General features: G+C 42.8%; 1 protein-coding gene across 1 annotated transcript in view; it reads right to left on the bottom strand.

Moving 5' to 3' along the window:
* Positions 1-15,592: 15,592 nt before the first annotated feature.
* LOC129624243 (ATP-binding cassette sub-family C member 4-like) overlaps positions 15,593-17,974 on the bottom strand; it is a 180,888-nt gene continuing 178,506 nt past the window's right edge. The window contains 1 exon segment of the mRNA XM_055541904.1: positions 15,593-17,663. Coding sequence (XP_055397879.1) covers positions 17,556-17,663 — 108 coding nt within the window. The 3' untranslated portion in view covers positions 15,593-17,555.

Below are 17,974 nucleotides of genomic sequence, written 5' to 3'. Positions count from 1 at the left end.
ACAAGGGCAGAAAGAATGGAAGGGTGGAGGTTCTGGGGGCAGGGCCGGGGGAGGACTAGCTGTGGGACCAGCAGACACTCATTTATCTCACCCTCCTCCCCACCTCTCAATCACAGGCTCACTCAACAGTCAGGGGGCTGGAGATGGAGACACGACAAGCCTTCTCTTACCCTCAGCCCTGCTGTTCTGGGGAAAGTGAATGAAGAGTTCTCAGAGGTTCAAGGATAGGACTCAGGAACAACCAGTCCTTCCTTCCCTGGGAATGGATGAGAGATTTGGACACTGTAAAATGTACGACGTCTCTATTTAAGCAGCTTGTTTTGGGGTGCAGAGTAGCAACCATTTATACAAAGAGACACAACACATGTTTCCCTCAAGTTGAGTTTCCATTCACAGCCTTGACCTCAGAGCCTCAACATATCAGAGAACCAGCCAGAAGAAGCCCTCAGGGAACATCTCCATGGCACGTTCAACCTGGGAGCCTCTTTCACACACACAAGACAGGCTTTATGCAAATCACGGCAACTGGCTGTCGGCCATACTCTTCCTGAACTTCCCAGTTCTTTTCTCCCTACTCTCTCCAACTGTCTTCTATTTAAATCATGCGGGTGTCCTAATCCTCCCCTCAAACACCTGAAGTTTATTAGCCACTAAGTTCTGAGTCCAAGGAGAAAATAAAAGCAAGTGGACACATTTGAGACTTGGAAAATTGTTCACCTGCAACCTGGGTGTTTTCAAATTCAGCCATCAAATACTGAGCCCACCTGTGCCCAGGCTCAGTGCTGGGGTCCCTGGAGAAGACACAGCTGCTGCTCTTGCAGCCTGAAAGAGAGGAGAAAGGAGCCAACACAGGGGAGTAAGGAGAGGGGGGATAGGGAAGAAGGGGGCCTTATCTCAGGGAGAAGGAGTCCTGCTGGGTAGAGCCATGTCTCACTTGTGACCTGAGAGGAGAGGAAAAGTCTGTCAATAAAATATGTGTGTGTGTGGGGGGGTGGGGGGAAGGTTTCCTTGGCAGAAAAAGATGGGTCCAAATGTCCAGAGCACAGGATAGGTTAGTGGATGTGAGAAACTAAAACAGTTAAGACACATTGGAGCTCAGGCTAGAGTGAGAGAAAATCTGGAGATGAAGAAGGAGAGCAGGCAGGACTCAGTTGGTGGAGGAGTCATCCCACTTCCTCCTGTGGACACAGTCTTCCATCCTAAAGTAGTCCTTCCCCAACTTCTTACATGCCCCATTAGGGTTTTTCACTGACTCATTAAAATCCAACCTTCCTCAGCACCTACTAGGGCAGGCCTGGGACTAGATCTGGAGGAAAATAGTGATAACATGCAGTCCTCCTAAAAAGGGGGCTATGCAATTATGTTATTTTTGAAACACCAACTATTTAACACAATGAATCTAAGACATAAGAGAAAAAATTAAAGAATTTAATTAAAGAAATTAAATTAAAAAAAATTTAAGAACCCCAAATAATCAACTCCTTTCAGTTCAGTCACTCAGTCGTGTCAGACTCTTTGCAACCCCATGGACTGCAACATGCCAGGCTTCCCTGACCATCACCAACTCCCGGAGTTTACTCAAACTCATGCCCATTGAGTCAGTGATGCCATCCAACCATCTCATCCTCTGCCATCCCCTTCTGCTCCTACCTTTAATCTTCCCCAGCATCAGGGTCTTTTCCAATGAGTCAGTTCTTCCCATCAGGTGGCCAAAGTTTGGAGCTTCAGCATCCAACGAATATTTAGGACTGATTTCCTTTAGGGTGGACTGGTTGGATCTCCTTGCAGTCCAAGGGACTCTCTAGAGTCTTCTCCAACACTACAGTTCGAAAGCATCAATTCTTTGGTGCTCAGTTTTCTTTATGGTCCAGCTCTCACATCTATACATGAATACTGGACAAAAACATAGCTTTGACTAGACAGACCTTTGTTGGCAAAGTAATGTCTCTGCTTTATAATATGCTGTCTAGGTAGGTCATAATTTTCCTTCCAAGGAGCAAGTATCTTTTAATTTCATGGCTGCAGTTACCATCTGCAGTGACTTTGGAGCCCCCCAAAAATAAAGTCTTTCACTGTTTCCATTGTTTATCCATCTACTTGCCATTAAGTGATGGGACTGGATGCCATGATCTTTGTATTTTGAATGTTGAGTTTTAAGACAGTTTTTTCAATCTCCTCATTTACTTTCAAGAGTCTTTTACTTCCGCTTCACTTTCTGCTAAAGGGTGGTGTCATCTGCATATTGATATTTCTCCCGGCAGTCTTGATTCCATCTTGTGCTTCTTCCCGCCCAGCATTTAGTATGATCTATGCTGGGCAGGAAGAAGCACAAGCTGGAATCAAGATCCGGTCCCATCACTTCATGGGAAATAGATGGGGAAACTTTGTCAGATTTTATTTTTGGGGGCTCCAAAATCGCTGCAGATGGTGACTGCAACCATGAGATTAAAAGACGGTTACTCCTTGGAAGGAAAGCTATGTCCAACCTAGATAGCATATTCAAAAGCAGAGACATTACTTTGCCAACAAAAGTCCGTCTAGTCAAGGCTATGGTTTTTCCTGTGGCCATGTATGGATGTGAGAGTTGGACTATGAAGAAGGCTGAGCACCAAAGAATTGATGGTTTTGAACTGTGGTGTTGGATAAGACTCTTGAGAGTCCCTTGCACTGCAAGGAGATGCAACCAGTCCATTCTGAAGGAGATCAGCCCTGGGATTTTTTGGAGGGAATGACACTGAAGCTGAAACTTCAGTACTTTGGCCACCTCATGGGCAGAGTTGACTCATTGGAAAAGACTCTGATGTTGGGAGGGATTGGGGGCAGGAGGAGAAGGGGACGACAGAGGATGAGATGGCTGGATGGCATCACTGACTCGATGGACGTGAGTCTGGGTGAACTCCGGGAGTTGGTGATGGACAGGGGAGCCTGGCATGCTGCGATTCATGGGGTTGCAAAAAGTCGGACACGACTGAGCAACTGAACTGAACTGATTCTGCATATAGGAGAAGGCAATGGCACCCCACTCCAGTACTCTTGCCTGGAAAATCCCATGGATGGAGGAGCCTGGTAGGCTGAAGTCCATGGGGTCGCTAGGAGTTGGACACGACTGAGTGACTTCACTTTCACTTTTCACTTTTATGCATTGGAGAAGGAAATGGAAACCCACTCCAGTGTTCTTGCCTGGAGAATCCCAGGGACAGGGGAGCCTGGTGGGCTGCCATTATGCGGTCGCACAGAGTTGGACACAACTGAAGTGACTTAGCAGCAGCAGCAACAGCATTCTGCATATAAGTTAAATAAGCAGGGTGACAATATAAAGCCTTGATGTACTCTTTCCCAATTTGGTAGCTGCCGGGAGCCGGCGAGAGACATTCCACTCGTGACAAAGGTCATGAGGAAGGAGGCTCGGCATATGCAAAGGCGGGATCGAGCCTCGGGAGTGCCCCCGGATATTCTCGAGCATCTACCCCCAAAAAACCAGAGTCTGCCTACTTTATTGCTTTGTGCTCTCACCTCTGACTTTACTGGGAGCTGTCCCCCACCACCATGTCGCTCTCTCTGTCAAAGAGTTAACTTACGGCTTCAATTAATAAAGTTCCTGGGCAATTAGGAGTGTTTAAATCCAAACCCCTCAGATGGCTCTCTAACTCGCCTGACAAGTTTACCCGGACACCTACAGCTATGCATGCGATTGTTTACAGTCTCCCAGCCTCGAGAGGCAAGGGAAGCTTAAGATATTCAAATAACTTGGAGCCTCTCAGAGACTTAGAAACTGTCAGAATAAAACTAGTAAAAGATTTCATTGATGAGCCAATGTTTGTTGCCAAGTTTTCACATCCCCTGAATTGTATCCTTGAATGTGTATTAATTAATATAGTTGGAATGTAGAAAAAGTAAGTAGTGGCCTTGGTGTTAGTAACTTTAGACCCTTAAGGTAATAAATTCTTTCCTTTGTAAACCCATTACACATCCACCCTATAGGAACGTAATCTTATCTTCGGAAGATGGCACCAAACCTTAAAATAATTACTCTTAGAGAAAATAAGTCTTTGCTGATAAGTCCTTGTCAAGAGTCATAAAATGTTAATAGGCCTTCTGGCCAGAAGATGATGTAAATCACCTAAACCATTTGTATACGATAAATTTGCAGGAAAGAAACCCTGGTTTTTGATAAGCATCAAAGACTGCTGACTTTGCATCCCCTATTATCCTCTATGTGTAACTTAGGGTATAAAAGCCCCTGTTGAAAATAAAGCTATGGGCCTTGCTCACCAACGCTTGGTCTCCCCATGTCATTCTTCCCTTTAATTTACAGCTGAGTGTCCATCTGGAGCGCGGATATCCTCTGCGACCATTTATTTGCCTGGGCTTCTAAGACCCACTCGAGAAGGTGTCTAAGGTGGGGCACCTTCCGCTATTCGAGAGGGCGCCTGCGGCCTCCGTGGTCAGAGCTAACCTGGTGTCACGGGTTATATTGATTTTCCGCGTAAACCAAGCCACTCAGCTTCTTTTCTCCACTGAATTTTCCTACTGAGCTATCCTCATTCTATTACTCTTTATTATCTCTAATTAACATTTGAATAGGTCACCTAGCCGTCTCTCCTTCGAATACCCTGGATCAGCCGGGACTGGACCTCGGCAGGTAGCACCATGTCCGGTTCTAACTACTGCTTCTTGACCTGCATACAGATTTCTCAGGAGGCAGATCAGGTGGTTTACTATTCCCATCACTTGAAGGATTTTCCACAATTTTTTCTGATACACACAGTCAAAGGCTTTGGCATAGCCAATAAAGCAGAAGTAGATGTTTTTCTGGAACTCTCTTGCTTTTTCCATGATCCAGCAGATGTTGGCATTTTGATCTCTGGTTCCTCTGCCTTTTCTAAATCCATCTTGAACATCTGGCAGTTCTCAGTTCTCGTACTGATGAATCCTCACCGGGAGAATGTTGACCATTAATTTGCCATCATGTGAGATGTGTGAAAAGAAGGGAAGTGAAAAGCAAAGGATAAAAGGAAAAATATAAGCATCTGAATGCATAATTCCAAAGAATACCAACAAGAGATAAGAAAGCCTTCCTCAGCGATCAATGCAAAGAAATAGAGGAAAACAACAGAATGGGAAAAGACTAGAGATCTCTTCAAGAAAATTAGAGATACCAAGGGAACATTTCATACAATGATGGGCTCAATAAAGGACAGAAATGGTATGGACCTAACAGAAGCAGAAGATATTAAGAAGAGATGGCAAGAATACACAGAAGAACTGTACAAAAAAGATCTTCACTACCCAGATAATCATGATGGTGTGATCACTGACCTAGAGCCATACATCCTGGAATGTGAAGTCAAGCGGGCCTTAGAAAGCATCACAACGAACAAAGCTAGTGGAGGTGATAGAATTCCAGTTGAGCTATTTCAAATCCTGAAAGATGATGCTGTGAAAGTGCTGCACTCAATATGCCAGCAAATTTGGAAAATTCAGCAGTGGCCACAGGACTGGAAAAGGTCAGCTTTCATTCCAATCCCAAAGAAAGGCAATGCCAAAGAATGCTCAAACTACCACACAATTGCACTCATCTCACACACTAGTAAAGTAATGCTCAAAATTCTCCAAGCCAGGCTTCAGCAATATGTGAACCGTGAACTTCCTGATGTTCAAGCTGGTTTTAGAAAAGGCAGAGGAACCAGAGATTGAATTGCCAATATCCGCTGGATCATGGAAAAAGCAAGAGAGTTCCAGAAAAATATCTATTTCTGCTTTATTGACTATGCCAAAGCCTTTGACTGTGTGGATCACAATAAACTGTGGAAAACTGTGAAAGAGATGGGAATACCAGACCACCTGATCTGCCTCTTGAGAAATTTGTATGCAGGTCAGGAAGCAACAGTTAGAACTGGACATGGAACAACAGACTGGTTCCAAATAGGAAAAGGAGTACGTCAAGGCTGTATATTGTCACCTTGCTTGTTTAAACTTCTATGCAGAGTACATCATGAGAAACGCTGAACTGGAAGAAACACAAGCTGGAATCAAGATTGCCAGAAGAAATATCAATAACCTCAGATATGCAGATGACATCACCCTTATGGCAGAAAGTGAAGAGGAACTAAAAAGCCTCTTGATGAAGGTGAAAGTGGAGAGTGACAAAGTTAGCTTAAAGCTCAACATTCAGAAAACGAAGATTATGGCATCTGGTCCCATCGCTTCATGGCAAATAGACGGGGAAACAGTGGAAACAGTGTCAGACTTTATCTTTTTGGGCTCCAAAATCACTGCAGATTTTGACTGCAGCCATGAAATTAAAAGACGCTCACTCTTTGGAAGGAAAGTTATGACCAACCTAGATAGCATATTGAAAAGCAGAGACATTACTTTGCCAACAAAGGTTTGTCTAGTCAAGGCTATGGTTTTTCCTGTGGTCATGTATAGATGTGAGAGTTGGACGGTGAAGAAGGCTGAGCGCCGAAGAATTGATTCTTTTGAACTGTGGTGTTGGAGAAGACTCTTGAGAGTCCCTTGGACTGCAAGGAGATCCAACCAGTCCATTCTGAAGGAGATCATCCCTGGGATTTCTTTGGAAGGAATGATGCTAAAGCTGAATCTGCAGTACTTTGGCCACCTCATGCGAAGTGTTGACTCATTGGAAAAGACTCTGATGTTGGGAGGGATTGGGGGCAGGAGGAGAAGTGGACGACAGAGGATGAGATGGCTGTATGGCATCACTGACTTGATGGACGTGAGTCTGGTGAACTCCAGGAGTTGGTGATGGACAGGGAGGCCTGGTGTGCTGCAATTCATGGGGTCATAAAGAGTCGGACACGACTGAGTGACTGAACTGAACTGAACTGAACTGAGATGAGTGCAATTAAGCAGTAGTTTGAACATTCTTTGGCATTGCCCTTCTTTGGGATTGTAATGAAAATTCACCTTTTCCAGTCCTGTGTTCATTGCTGAGTTTTCCAAATTTGCTGGCATATTGAGTACAGCACTTTCACAGCATCATCTTTTAGGATTTGAAACAGTTCAACCAGAATTCTATTACCTCTACTAGCTTTGTTCATAGTGATGCTTCCTAAGGTCCATCTGACTTCACACTTCAGGATGTCTGGCTCTAGGTGAGTGATCACACCATCCAGGTCATTAAAATTTTCTTTGCTTAGTTTGGTGTTTTCTTGCCACTTTTTCTTAATATCTTCTGCTTCTGTTAAGTACATTCTGTTTGTGTCCTTTATTGTGTCCATCCTTGCATGAAATGTTCTCTTGGTATTTTAATTTTCTTGAAGAGATCTCTAGTCTTGCCCCTTCTATTTTTTTCCTCTTTTTTTTTTTTTTTTTCATTGATCAGCTAAGAAGGCTTTCTTATCTTTCCTTGCTGTTCTTTGAAATTCTGCATTCATATGGGTATACCCTTCCTTTTTTCCTTTGCCTTTAGCTTCTCTTCTTTTCCCAGCTAATTGTAAGGCCTCCTCAGACAACCATTTTGTCTTTTTACATTTCTTCTTCTTGGGCATGGTTTTGATCACAGCCTTCTGTATGATGTTACGAACCTCCATCTATAGTTCTTCAGGCACTCTATTTATTGGACTTAATCCCTTGAATCTATTTGTTACTTCTACTGTATAATCATAAGGCATTTGATTAGGTCATATCTGAATGGTCTCGTGGTTTTCCCTACTTTATTCAATTTAAGTCTGAATTTGGCAATAAGGAGTTCATGATTGGAACCACAGTCAGCTCCTGGTCTTGTTTTTGCTGACTGTATGTACTTCTCTATCTTTGGCTGAAAAGAACATGATTTTGGTGTTGACCATCTGGTGATGTCCATGTGTATAGTCATCTCTTGTGTTTTGGGAATTGGGTGTTTGCTATGACCAGTGTGTTCTCTTGCCAAAACTGTGTTAGTCTTTGCCGTGCTTTGTTTCGTACTCCAAGACCAAATTTGCCTGCTATTCCAGGTATCTCTTGACTTCCTACTTTTGCATTCCACTCCTCTATGATGAAAAGGACATCCTCTTTTGGTATTAGTCCTAGAAGGTCTTGTAGGTTTTCATAGAACCATTCAACTTTAGCTTCTTTGGCATTAGTGGTTGGGGCATAGACTTGGATTAGTGTGATATTGAATGGTTTGCCTTGGAAACGAATAGAGACCATTCTGTTGTTTTTGAAATTGTACCCAAGTCCTGCACTTCAGACTCTTTTGTTGACTATGAGGGGTACTCCATTTCCTCTAAGGGATTCTTGCCCACAGTGATAGAAGAAATGGTCATCTGAATTAAATTCAGTCATTCCGGTCTATTTTAGCTGAGTCCTAAAACGTCAATGTTCACTCTTGCCATCTCCTGTTTGATCACTTCCAATTTACCTTGATTCATGGGCCTAACATTCCCAAGATCCTATGTAATATTGTTCTTTACAGCATCAGACTTTACTTCCATCATCAGTCACATCCACAATGGGCCATTGTTTTCTCTTTGGCTCTGTCTCTTCATTCTTTCTGGAGTTATTTCTCCACTCTTCATATTGAGCAATTACCAGCCTTGGGAGTTCGTCTTTCAGTGTCATATCTTTCTGCCTTTTCATACTGTTCATGGGGTTCTCAAGGCAAGAATATGGAAGTGTTTTGCCATTCCCTTCTCCAGTAGACCACGTTTTGTCATAAATGTGAATTAAAGCAGCTGCCATTTGGGAAGAAAGATCTTTTGCCTCCAACAGTGGTTCTCAGTTGGCAACAGGGTAGAATCACCTGTGGGGTTTTAGTAATAAAAAGTATTGACTCCTGCCTCCCCTCCCCGAGATTCTGATTTAACTGAGAGGACTACTCAGCACTGGGATTTTATAGAGCTCGTCTGGTGATTAGAATTTGCAGCCATGTTTACAAACCACTGGCCTTTGTCGTATTGAGGATATAAAGGACTGTACCTGGAGAAGGTAACTGCATATACAGGGATCAGGTGAGTCTTCAGGAGCAGGAGTGTGCATTTCTGTGTGTGGAGGGTGGGGTGAATGAGGATGAGTCAAAGCTAGAGGCCCCAACCCTCTTGCCTGCTGTGAGGCCTTCCTGGTCCCTCATTCCATGAACTTTGCATGCGCCTCACCTAGACTTGTGGATTCTGCTGACCCCTGGTGGTGATTTGCAGTATGGTACAGTTGTTTTTAGCCTCTTGATGAAAGTGGAGAGTGAAAAAGTTGGCTTAAAGCTCAACATTCAGAAAACGAAGATCATGGCATCCGGTCCCATCACTTCATGGCAAATAGATGGGGAAACAGTGTCAGACTTTATCTTTTTGGGCTCCAAAATCACTGCAGATGTTGACTGCAGCCATGAAATTAAAAGACACTTACTCCTTGGAAGGAAAGTTATGACCAACCTAGATAGCATATTCAAAAGCAGGGACATTACTTTGCCAACAAAGGTCCGTTTAGTCAAGGCTATGGTTTTTCCAGTGGTCATGTATGGATGTGAGAGTTGGACTGTGAAGAAGGCTGAGCACCGAAGAATTGATGGTTTTGAACTGTGGTGTTGGAGAAGACTCTTGAGAGTCCCTTGGACTGCAAGGAGATCCAATCAGTCCATTCTGAAGGAGATCAGCCCTGGGATTTCTTTGAATGGAATGATGCTAAAGCTGAAACTCCAGTACTTTGGCCACCTCATGCGAAGTGTTGACTCATTGGAAAAGACTCTGATGTTGGGAGGGATTGGGGGCAGGAGGAGAAGGGGACGACAGAGGATGAGATGGCTGGATGACATCACTGACTCGATGGACGTGAGTCTGGGTGAACTCTGGGAGTTGGTGATGGACAGGGAGGCCTGGTGTGCTGTGATTCATGGGGTCACAAAGAGTCGGACAAGACTGAGCGACTGAACTGAACTGAACAGTTGTCCCTGGAGGTTTCATACAAGCCCCTCCTCAGTTCATCACAAATCTGTGAGCAGGATTCCCTCACATCCCAAAGATGTGGTTTACTGGGAGGGAAATCCTGGGAAACATACACAAGGAGCAGCTTGGCAGTAACTTCAGGAGTTGCTCCTGCACAGGGAAGCTCAGGGAGCTCTAGGTCACTGGCCAAGCACAGGTCTGGCACATGCCTGTGACTGGAGCCTTCCTGTGCCTGGGGTTTGATGAAATTGGTCTTAACAGCCAGTGACAAGTGCCTGTGATATCAAGCATCAGGAAGTGCAGAGGTGTAACTTCACAAGCTTCACAGCAAACGGCAACAGTCCTGCTGTATATTCCGCCCGCCTGTTAGCAAAGATATGTTTTTACTTAATTACCACGTTTTTACCTGTAACACAAGCCTAGAGGGTGTTAGGATCCCCATCTCACAGACATGGAAAGAAGCCTACAGAGCTTAAGGAAATTGCTCAAGGTCATCCAACTCCTAACTGACAGATGCAGCCTCTGAGCCCAGGTAGGTGGGACCCCACAGTCTATCCCCACTCCTCCCATGTCCTGGCAGGACCCGGAGTTCTCTCCTGTCCAAAGATCTGCCCAGCCCTTCAGCCTGACTCTTCCGGTGGGTCCGGGTGGTCTCTCCAGGTTCCCACAGCCCCTTTGCTCCTATTTCCCTGACTCCGGTCCTTCCTTCTGCAGGGCAGCCCTGAGAGCCCCATAGTCAGCATGAGGACACACTTGCCCCGTTCTGGCAGCTTCTCCCTGCAGCCAACTCCCGGGGGTGGGGTCAGACCAGGTTGTGAGGGCTCATGAGAGAAGGAGGAAGGGAGTGAGCTTGTGGTCAGCACCTTCCTGTGACCTGGGACCTCCCTCTCTCTACCTCTCACTTCGGGCTACTTATGGCAGCTTCCCTCTACGTTCCTCTCCCCCCGCCCTGCCCCCAATTACATGCTCCTGTAGCTCTGCTGTGGATCAGAGTCACCAGGGGAGAGGTCAGAATGCAGAGTCCTAGGCTCCATTCCCAAAGATCTGATCCAGGAGGTCACACAGTGGGGCCTGGGAATTTGAATTTTTATCAAGCATCCCAGTGGATTGGGGGATTGGGATGCAGGGGATCCTGTGAACACTCTGAGAAACATTTAATAGACCTGCCACTCACATCTGTGGGCCCTGGGTAAAGAGTACAAATGAAGGCCATAGTGTATTTTTAAATATTTAGAAGTTATAAATCAATCAAACAAAACTGTGAAGTACATCTTCCTAACTATTAACACCTGGCAGACTGGGGTTTTGGACACTGAGCTCCAAGCCAGAAGGCAGGACAGCAGAGGGCGGGGCTGACCCAGCCCCCAGCCCCCTCCCCTTGCTCTTCCCACCTCTGGCTCTGACCTTCTCTGTGCCCTGAGGAATCTGCTGGTCAAGCAAGAGCACTCCTATCCTTCAAGTTCAAACTCAGGCCACACTCTTCCCACCCATGAACAGCAGTATCTTGACCACCTGTCAAGCTAGGACATGGGCCCCAGGAGGGAGGCTGGCACTGGGGATGGGAACAGGGATTCTGGGTCCAGGTGCTCAGAGCACAGCCTGGAGGCGGCAGGGCTCCAGGTGGCCACATCCCTTGGTCCTCTCTGGCTGCACCTGGGGAGGGTGCATCCGCAGGATGACCGAGCAGGGCCTCGAAACCAGTGCTTCTCAAACTGTATTGTGAGCAGGACTCATCTGGGATCTGGAGATTCTGAGTCAGCAGGTCTGGGATAGAGACAAGATTCCGTGTCCTAACTGCCTCCTAGGACAGTCGATGCTGCTGGTTCACAGGCCACACTTAGGACAGCAGAGCTCTAGGGCAGGGTGGGCAGAATTTTTCTGTAAAGGACCAGGAAGTACATTTCCAGAATTTGTAGGTCTTATGGTTTCTGCTCAGGAAAACATCTACTTCTGCTTCATTGACTACGCTAAAGCCTTTGACTCTAGATCACAACAAACTGGAAAACTTAAAGACCACCTTACCTGTCTCCTGAGAAACCTGTATGCAGGTCAAGAAGCAACAGTTAGAACCAGAAATGGAACAACTGCCTGGGTCAAAATTGGGAAAGGAGTATGACCTGTATGTTGTCACCTTGCTTATTTAACCTGTATGAAAAGGAATGTATGTATATGTATAACTGAATCACTGCTGTACAGCAGAAATTAAGGCATTGTAAATCAACAATACTTAAATAAATTTTAAAGAAACAAGAAAAAAATGTCAAGGGTATCAGTAGGTTCACTATTAATAATATTCACTCTGGTTATTTGCTTAGCCAGGTGTTTGCCAAATTTTTCCACTTTGAAAATACAATGCTTCCCTAAAGAATTAATCTGAGAAGATGATTTGAGTCCATGAAAATGTTGTGTCTCCCCCAACCCATGAACATTCACCGTATATTCAGACAATGATGAATTTTGTCTGAATTATTTATGACAAGGATGGCTGCTATACAGTACTTTTCTGTCCATCTGTCTACATTTGTGAGTTGACCTTCTACTGAAAAAAAAGGGCTTTCCCTTCCTACTATCTATTTTATGTCTTATAGGAATCAGTATAAACTCGTGGATTAAAAAAAAAATATTTTAGTGTTGTAAAATGTAGGGTTTAAAAGCCCACAGCCCTCTATTTATCGTTATTTACTTATGACATTTCTAATGTGATAAAAACTCCATCTAAGAGACTCATTTTTTGTCTAGATAATCTGAAAAATTTAATTTTAAAAATGCTTTTCCTGTAATGTCCTCCAGAATTAAATATGATAAGCTTTTGGATCAAACACTGGTTTGGAATACCCAAAGCTTCCACCTATTGGGATGGATACTTGTGAGCATGTTTGTTGAGTGAAAGAGTGAATTTTAGTCAGGACTGTCCAATGTAAACTTCTTATAGAACATTCCTAGTGTATCTAAGTCTTAACCTTGGTTCTTATTAAAAAATCACACAATCCCAGTTTGACTCCTAAGGCAAGTCAGATGGGCCTGGAGTACAGATGGAAGTCTCACACAGCTGGGCATGCAATTCCTTCTAATAATGTTATTTTTTAGGTCTAAATTCAAATAAATATATATTTCTCACAGTTTTCAACACACATTGCTGTTTTAGTTTTTGGAAAAAAGAAACACTTTTCTTAGAACATTAGGTTTAAAAAACAAAAGCCCAGTTAATCTACATTCTTTCTGTTTTTAAAGGAAAATTAACAGCTTACACTTAAAACCTTGTGTTTAAAAAAATTCTGAAGGTTTTAAAGTGGCCTGTTGTGCTTCCAGGGACCTTCTTCAGCATTAGGACATGCTGCTGATTCAATAATAGAATTGGTAAAATATATGCACAGTATTGTTTTTAGACTTGAAAAAAAAAAAAAAAACCTTTAAACTTGAACAGGAATTTAATTATTTCTAACTTTTTTTTTAATTTATTTATTTATTTATTTTTTTAATTTTATTTTATTTTTAAACTTTACATAACTGTATTAGTTTTGCCAAATATCAAAATGAATCCGCCACAGGTATACATGTATTCCCCATCCTGAACCCTCCTCCCTCCTCCCTCCCCATTCCATCCCTCTGGGTCATCCCAGTGCACCAGCCCCAAGCATCCAGTATCGTGCATCGAACCTGGACTGGCAACTCGTTTCATACATGATATTTTACATGTTTCAATGCCATTCTCCCAAATCTTCCCGCCCTCTCCCTCTCCAACAGAGTCCATAAGACTGTTCTATACATCAGTGTCTCTTTTGCTGTCTCGTACACAGGGTTATTGTTACCATCTTTCTAAATTCCATATATATGCGTTAGTATACTGTATTGGGTTATTTCTAACTTTTTAATGCTATTAAAAGCATTGATAATGTAGAGTAGGGCCTTTTGAAAGCCTGTGTGCTCTAATTTTAAGATAAATAAGATAGTAACAATAAAGAGGATACGGCTGGAGAGGATAGTACTGGTTGACAGATAATCACATATCCAGCATTGTTCAAAAGCAGTCTTTCTCACCTGTCTTGGATTAAATATGAGTTTTACTTAACTTTACATTTTCAGCCCATTGCAACCTAATCAATGACCCACTGTGCGCGGCTAGTGTGCCGCTCAGCCACGGGCCCCTCCCCCACCGCACAAGTGCAACCCTCACACTGTCCCGGGGAATTCAGGATCCCACCCATCCTGAGCGTGGATGTCACAGCAATACAGAGGGTTTTGAGTTTCTAGACTTCTTGAATTTCCTGTACTTATTTCTAACCGGGTTACAAACAGGTCAGGGACTGGCACTAGTGCACAGACCACACTGTGAGCATCACTGTCATAATCAATCTTTGCAACAGCCCTCTGAGAATCTAGAAGGCTATCCCCACCTCACCTTTCAGACAAAGACCCTGAAGCACAGTGGGCTTCCCAACCTTAAGAGCCCACACTCACCAGGTAGCAGAACTTGAATCCAAGCCCAGTCAGTGCCCAGAGGAGCCAGTATTTGCCCCTGATTCCAGAGCTTGTGCTTCTCCCCGTGTGCTTGTATCATTTTAACTACATGTGGAGGAAGAACAGTTTGGTTTAGGCCATCAGATGAGGACCTCCTCAAGTACACCTTCTACATTCCACAAACCTCCTTCATCCACACCCACATCCTGTTCTCCTCTCCTGGTGATAAGAATCTCCAAGGTCAGTGATTCCACCCTGTGTCTTTGGATGCTCTTAGGTCATCATCCCAACCAAAGCAATGGTTCAACAGCAGGAACTGTATTCATTTTCTAGACAAAGAAGCTGAGATTCAGAGGTTGAGATGCTTACCCGAGCATGTAACTAAGACTACATGGCTGTAGGGTGTCCAGAGCCTATTTTGTCAAGGATGGTGCCATTCTAATGTCCTGGCACCTTGGCTGGTTACTGCTTTCCCACACCCACACTGCTAATGAGTAGTAGAGAAAGGACAGATCAGTGTGACTGATTCCAAAACCAGGGTTTTCTGTTATCCCAGGCTACCTCTTAATATCTCAAAGTTATAAAGTTGAGAAGGAAGGTTTGCTCTCAGTCATCATTTGTTCATTCCACAAACATTTAGTGAGAAATCTCTATGTACAGATACTCTGCTGGAAGACATAATTAAAAAGTGAACAGGGCACAGTTTCAAGTGCTCTAAACTAAGTGAGAAAAATTCCACGTGTGGACACTTACAGTCAGGGCAGGCTACATGCACAACAGAAAGAGCAGGCCCCTTGTTTAAAAATAAGGTCTCTCAAGATGGTGACACAGGACACTAACCAAGTATGGTTCAGTTTAACATGAGAGGCGCTCAGGGTAATACACAAATCCGAGTTACCTAGGATGGCGACTGATGTTAATGTGACTTCTTAGAAGAGGCAACAACTGGGCTGACCCTGGACAATGAGGATATCTCCCCTACATGGACCTTCTCTATTTTTTAGACCAGATGGTATTCAGGAGAATCACTGAGTCATCATTTTCACTTAAACATCAGTCATCAAGAGGTTTCCCCACAGTGCACCCTCACCACCTACCTCTGGAGCTTTGATACAAACTGACGGGGGACACCGAGAAGTGCTGTCCTCACCTCCCTTCAGGGACTCATTGTCCAACAGCTGTAAGTGCTGCCAGTGAGCAACCTTAAACCACCAGCCCCTCTGGGGGCAGCCTGCATGCAATGATCCATCTGGGTGGAGGTATAGAGGACTGGTCATTGGATGTGTCAGGACAACCCTGGGGAGCCATCATCACTCCAGACTCCCATGTGGTCAGCTCAGGTTGTCTGGCCAGTAATCCAGCTTGATCCTTCCCTCTGCCTTACCCAGTTTCTTCCCTCCTGATTCCACAGTGTTGACCCCAAGGGCACCCCTGATACACATCCCAGAACTAAACTCCATCTGAGTGTGCATCCCAGAGAACCAGCCTGCAACACGTAACATAAAATATTCCAGTATTTGGGGAGGGTTTTTATTGAAAATTACTGATTACACATGCACCAGTTAACACTTTAACATTAAATGTTAACACTTTAACATTAAATGTTAACATTTTAAAAACTCCCAATAAAATACAAAATGGTAGAAACAAGGACCTTTAGTGTGAATGTCATTACCTTTGGTTTAAAATTTACAATCTAATGTTGTCTGACCAAATGAAATTAAGTTATATATTAACAACAAAAGACAACTATATGTTGAACCATATGAAAGTGCCATTTTATAGCTTATAAAAAGACTGAATGTTAGCAGTTCTATATGGTTCAGTCTAAAAGAAAAAATCCATAAGCATTTGAAATTTAGAGAACATTATACTTATGAAGAACCCATGGGTAAAATATACAGTTAATGAATTAAATTAGGAATTAGAAAATACATAATACTATGGCTATTGACAGTGGTGCGTACCAAAACTTGCAGGTTGCAGCTAAAGTGGATCTTAGGGAAAAAGTCAGCTTTATATACTTATATTAGAAAAATGATGACATTACTAATCTCTTTTCAATTTAAGAATTTAGAGGAAAAGCCTCAACATTAAGGAAAAGTTGAAGAAAAGAAAGAATGATATGATGATCTAGGGGGAAAAAAGAGCATCAGTCAAGCAAAAATTTGATTCTTTGAAAACAGGAAAAGGTTATGCAAGATTATTCATAAAAAAGAAGGCTAAAATAAAACTAAAAAGTGAAAAGAACACAGTTAGAGATGCTGCAGAGATTAAACATATAAGATATTGTGAATAAATTTATGTCAATCAAGCTCAAAACTCACGGGAAACAGATTCCTCCTAGAAAAATGAAACTTATCAAAATGACTCTGCAGAAATAACACACTGAATAGGAAAAACATAATTAACAAAAGTCACCCAGACAGTGTGGCTGCACAACACTGTGAATGCGATTAATGCCACTGGATTGTGTCACTAAAAACGGTTATATGGTAAATTTTATGTTATATATATTTACCACAATTTGTAATATTAAAAAAATAAAATAAAATTCTCTATCTAGAAGACAGTCTAGCACACATCTGTCCTTCATTAGCAAATTCCCTACAAGGGCTCCTATTTTGAGAAAGCATATTTTCTCTTCCTTCTCTTTTAGAACATATAATATTGTCTTTCGGTATTTAACCATCTATATATTTTTTTTGGTCACTTAAACTATAGTATATTATATGTTTTTCCTCTCAGTTTTCTCTGTAGCATTTTAACCAGAGGTCTTTTGGTGGAAAAATGGATCCTAGTCATGTTAAAGGAAGTGGACACAAAACACCTTCACACAGTCTTCAAGTAAACAGAATCCCTGATATAATTGGAAAGTAATAGGTAATTCTGAGAACAGTAAAAATACATCTGTGACAACTTTGTCTCAAATCTTAGAAAATGAGTTTAGCTCTGGAGTCTCTCAAGACACAAAACCTGGGAGACAGATTTTATTGGTGGCCTACACCTCTGTTATGGATAAGAAAGTGAATAATATAACACTTAAACATAATAAATCCTTTTACAAGAACTTGAAATCATTGAGTGAAGCTGGAGAACAAACATCTTGTAATGTGTAAATATTTGTTGCTGGTGTAAAAAAAGTAGAATATAGTTTATGCAGTGCAAAACCTATTGGAAAAAAGCCTTTGGAATAGACACGAACTCCTGGTAGAATCAAAGTGCTGACGCAAAAATTGTTCAGGCTGAGGGCTGTCCACTGGAAACATTCATAACCACAAGGTCACTGTGACTAATATCTGGCTATCTCCTTTTGAAGTACACCTGAGGGAGAAAACGACATAAACAACATGTTTAAAAATTTTAAAGTCCTCCTCCTGAAGCAACACATTTCTAGGTTTCCTTCTTCATGTGAAGCAATCATATCACTATTGGAGGCACAGTTTTTAAAAAACCAGGGCTGTATATATTCTATGGAGGAAACATCCCCATTAAAACCCTCAGTGGGGCTGGATATAATGCCAAATAACCTGTAGATCTCCTAGATTTCTGGTCATTCTGATTCACAGATATAGTTTATCACTATAGTAAATTGATAAGCAAAATCATTTTATTCCCTGAAATAAATTAAAAAC

This window comes from Bubalus kerabau, chromosome 12 (assembly GCF_029407905.1).
Source record: "Bubalus kerabau isolate K-KA32 ecotype Philippines breed swamp buffalo chromosome 12, PCC_UOA_SB_1v2, whole genome shotgun sequence".
Taxonomy (NCBI): Eukaryota; Metazoa; Chordata; class Mammalia; order Artiodactyla; family Bovidae; genus Bubalus; species Bubalus kerabau.
This window is presented reverse-complemented; position numbering and strand designations above follow the sequence as displayed.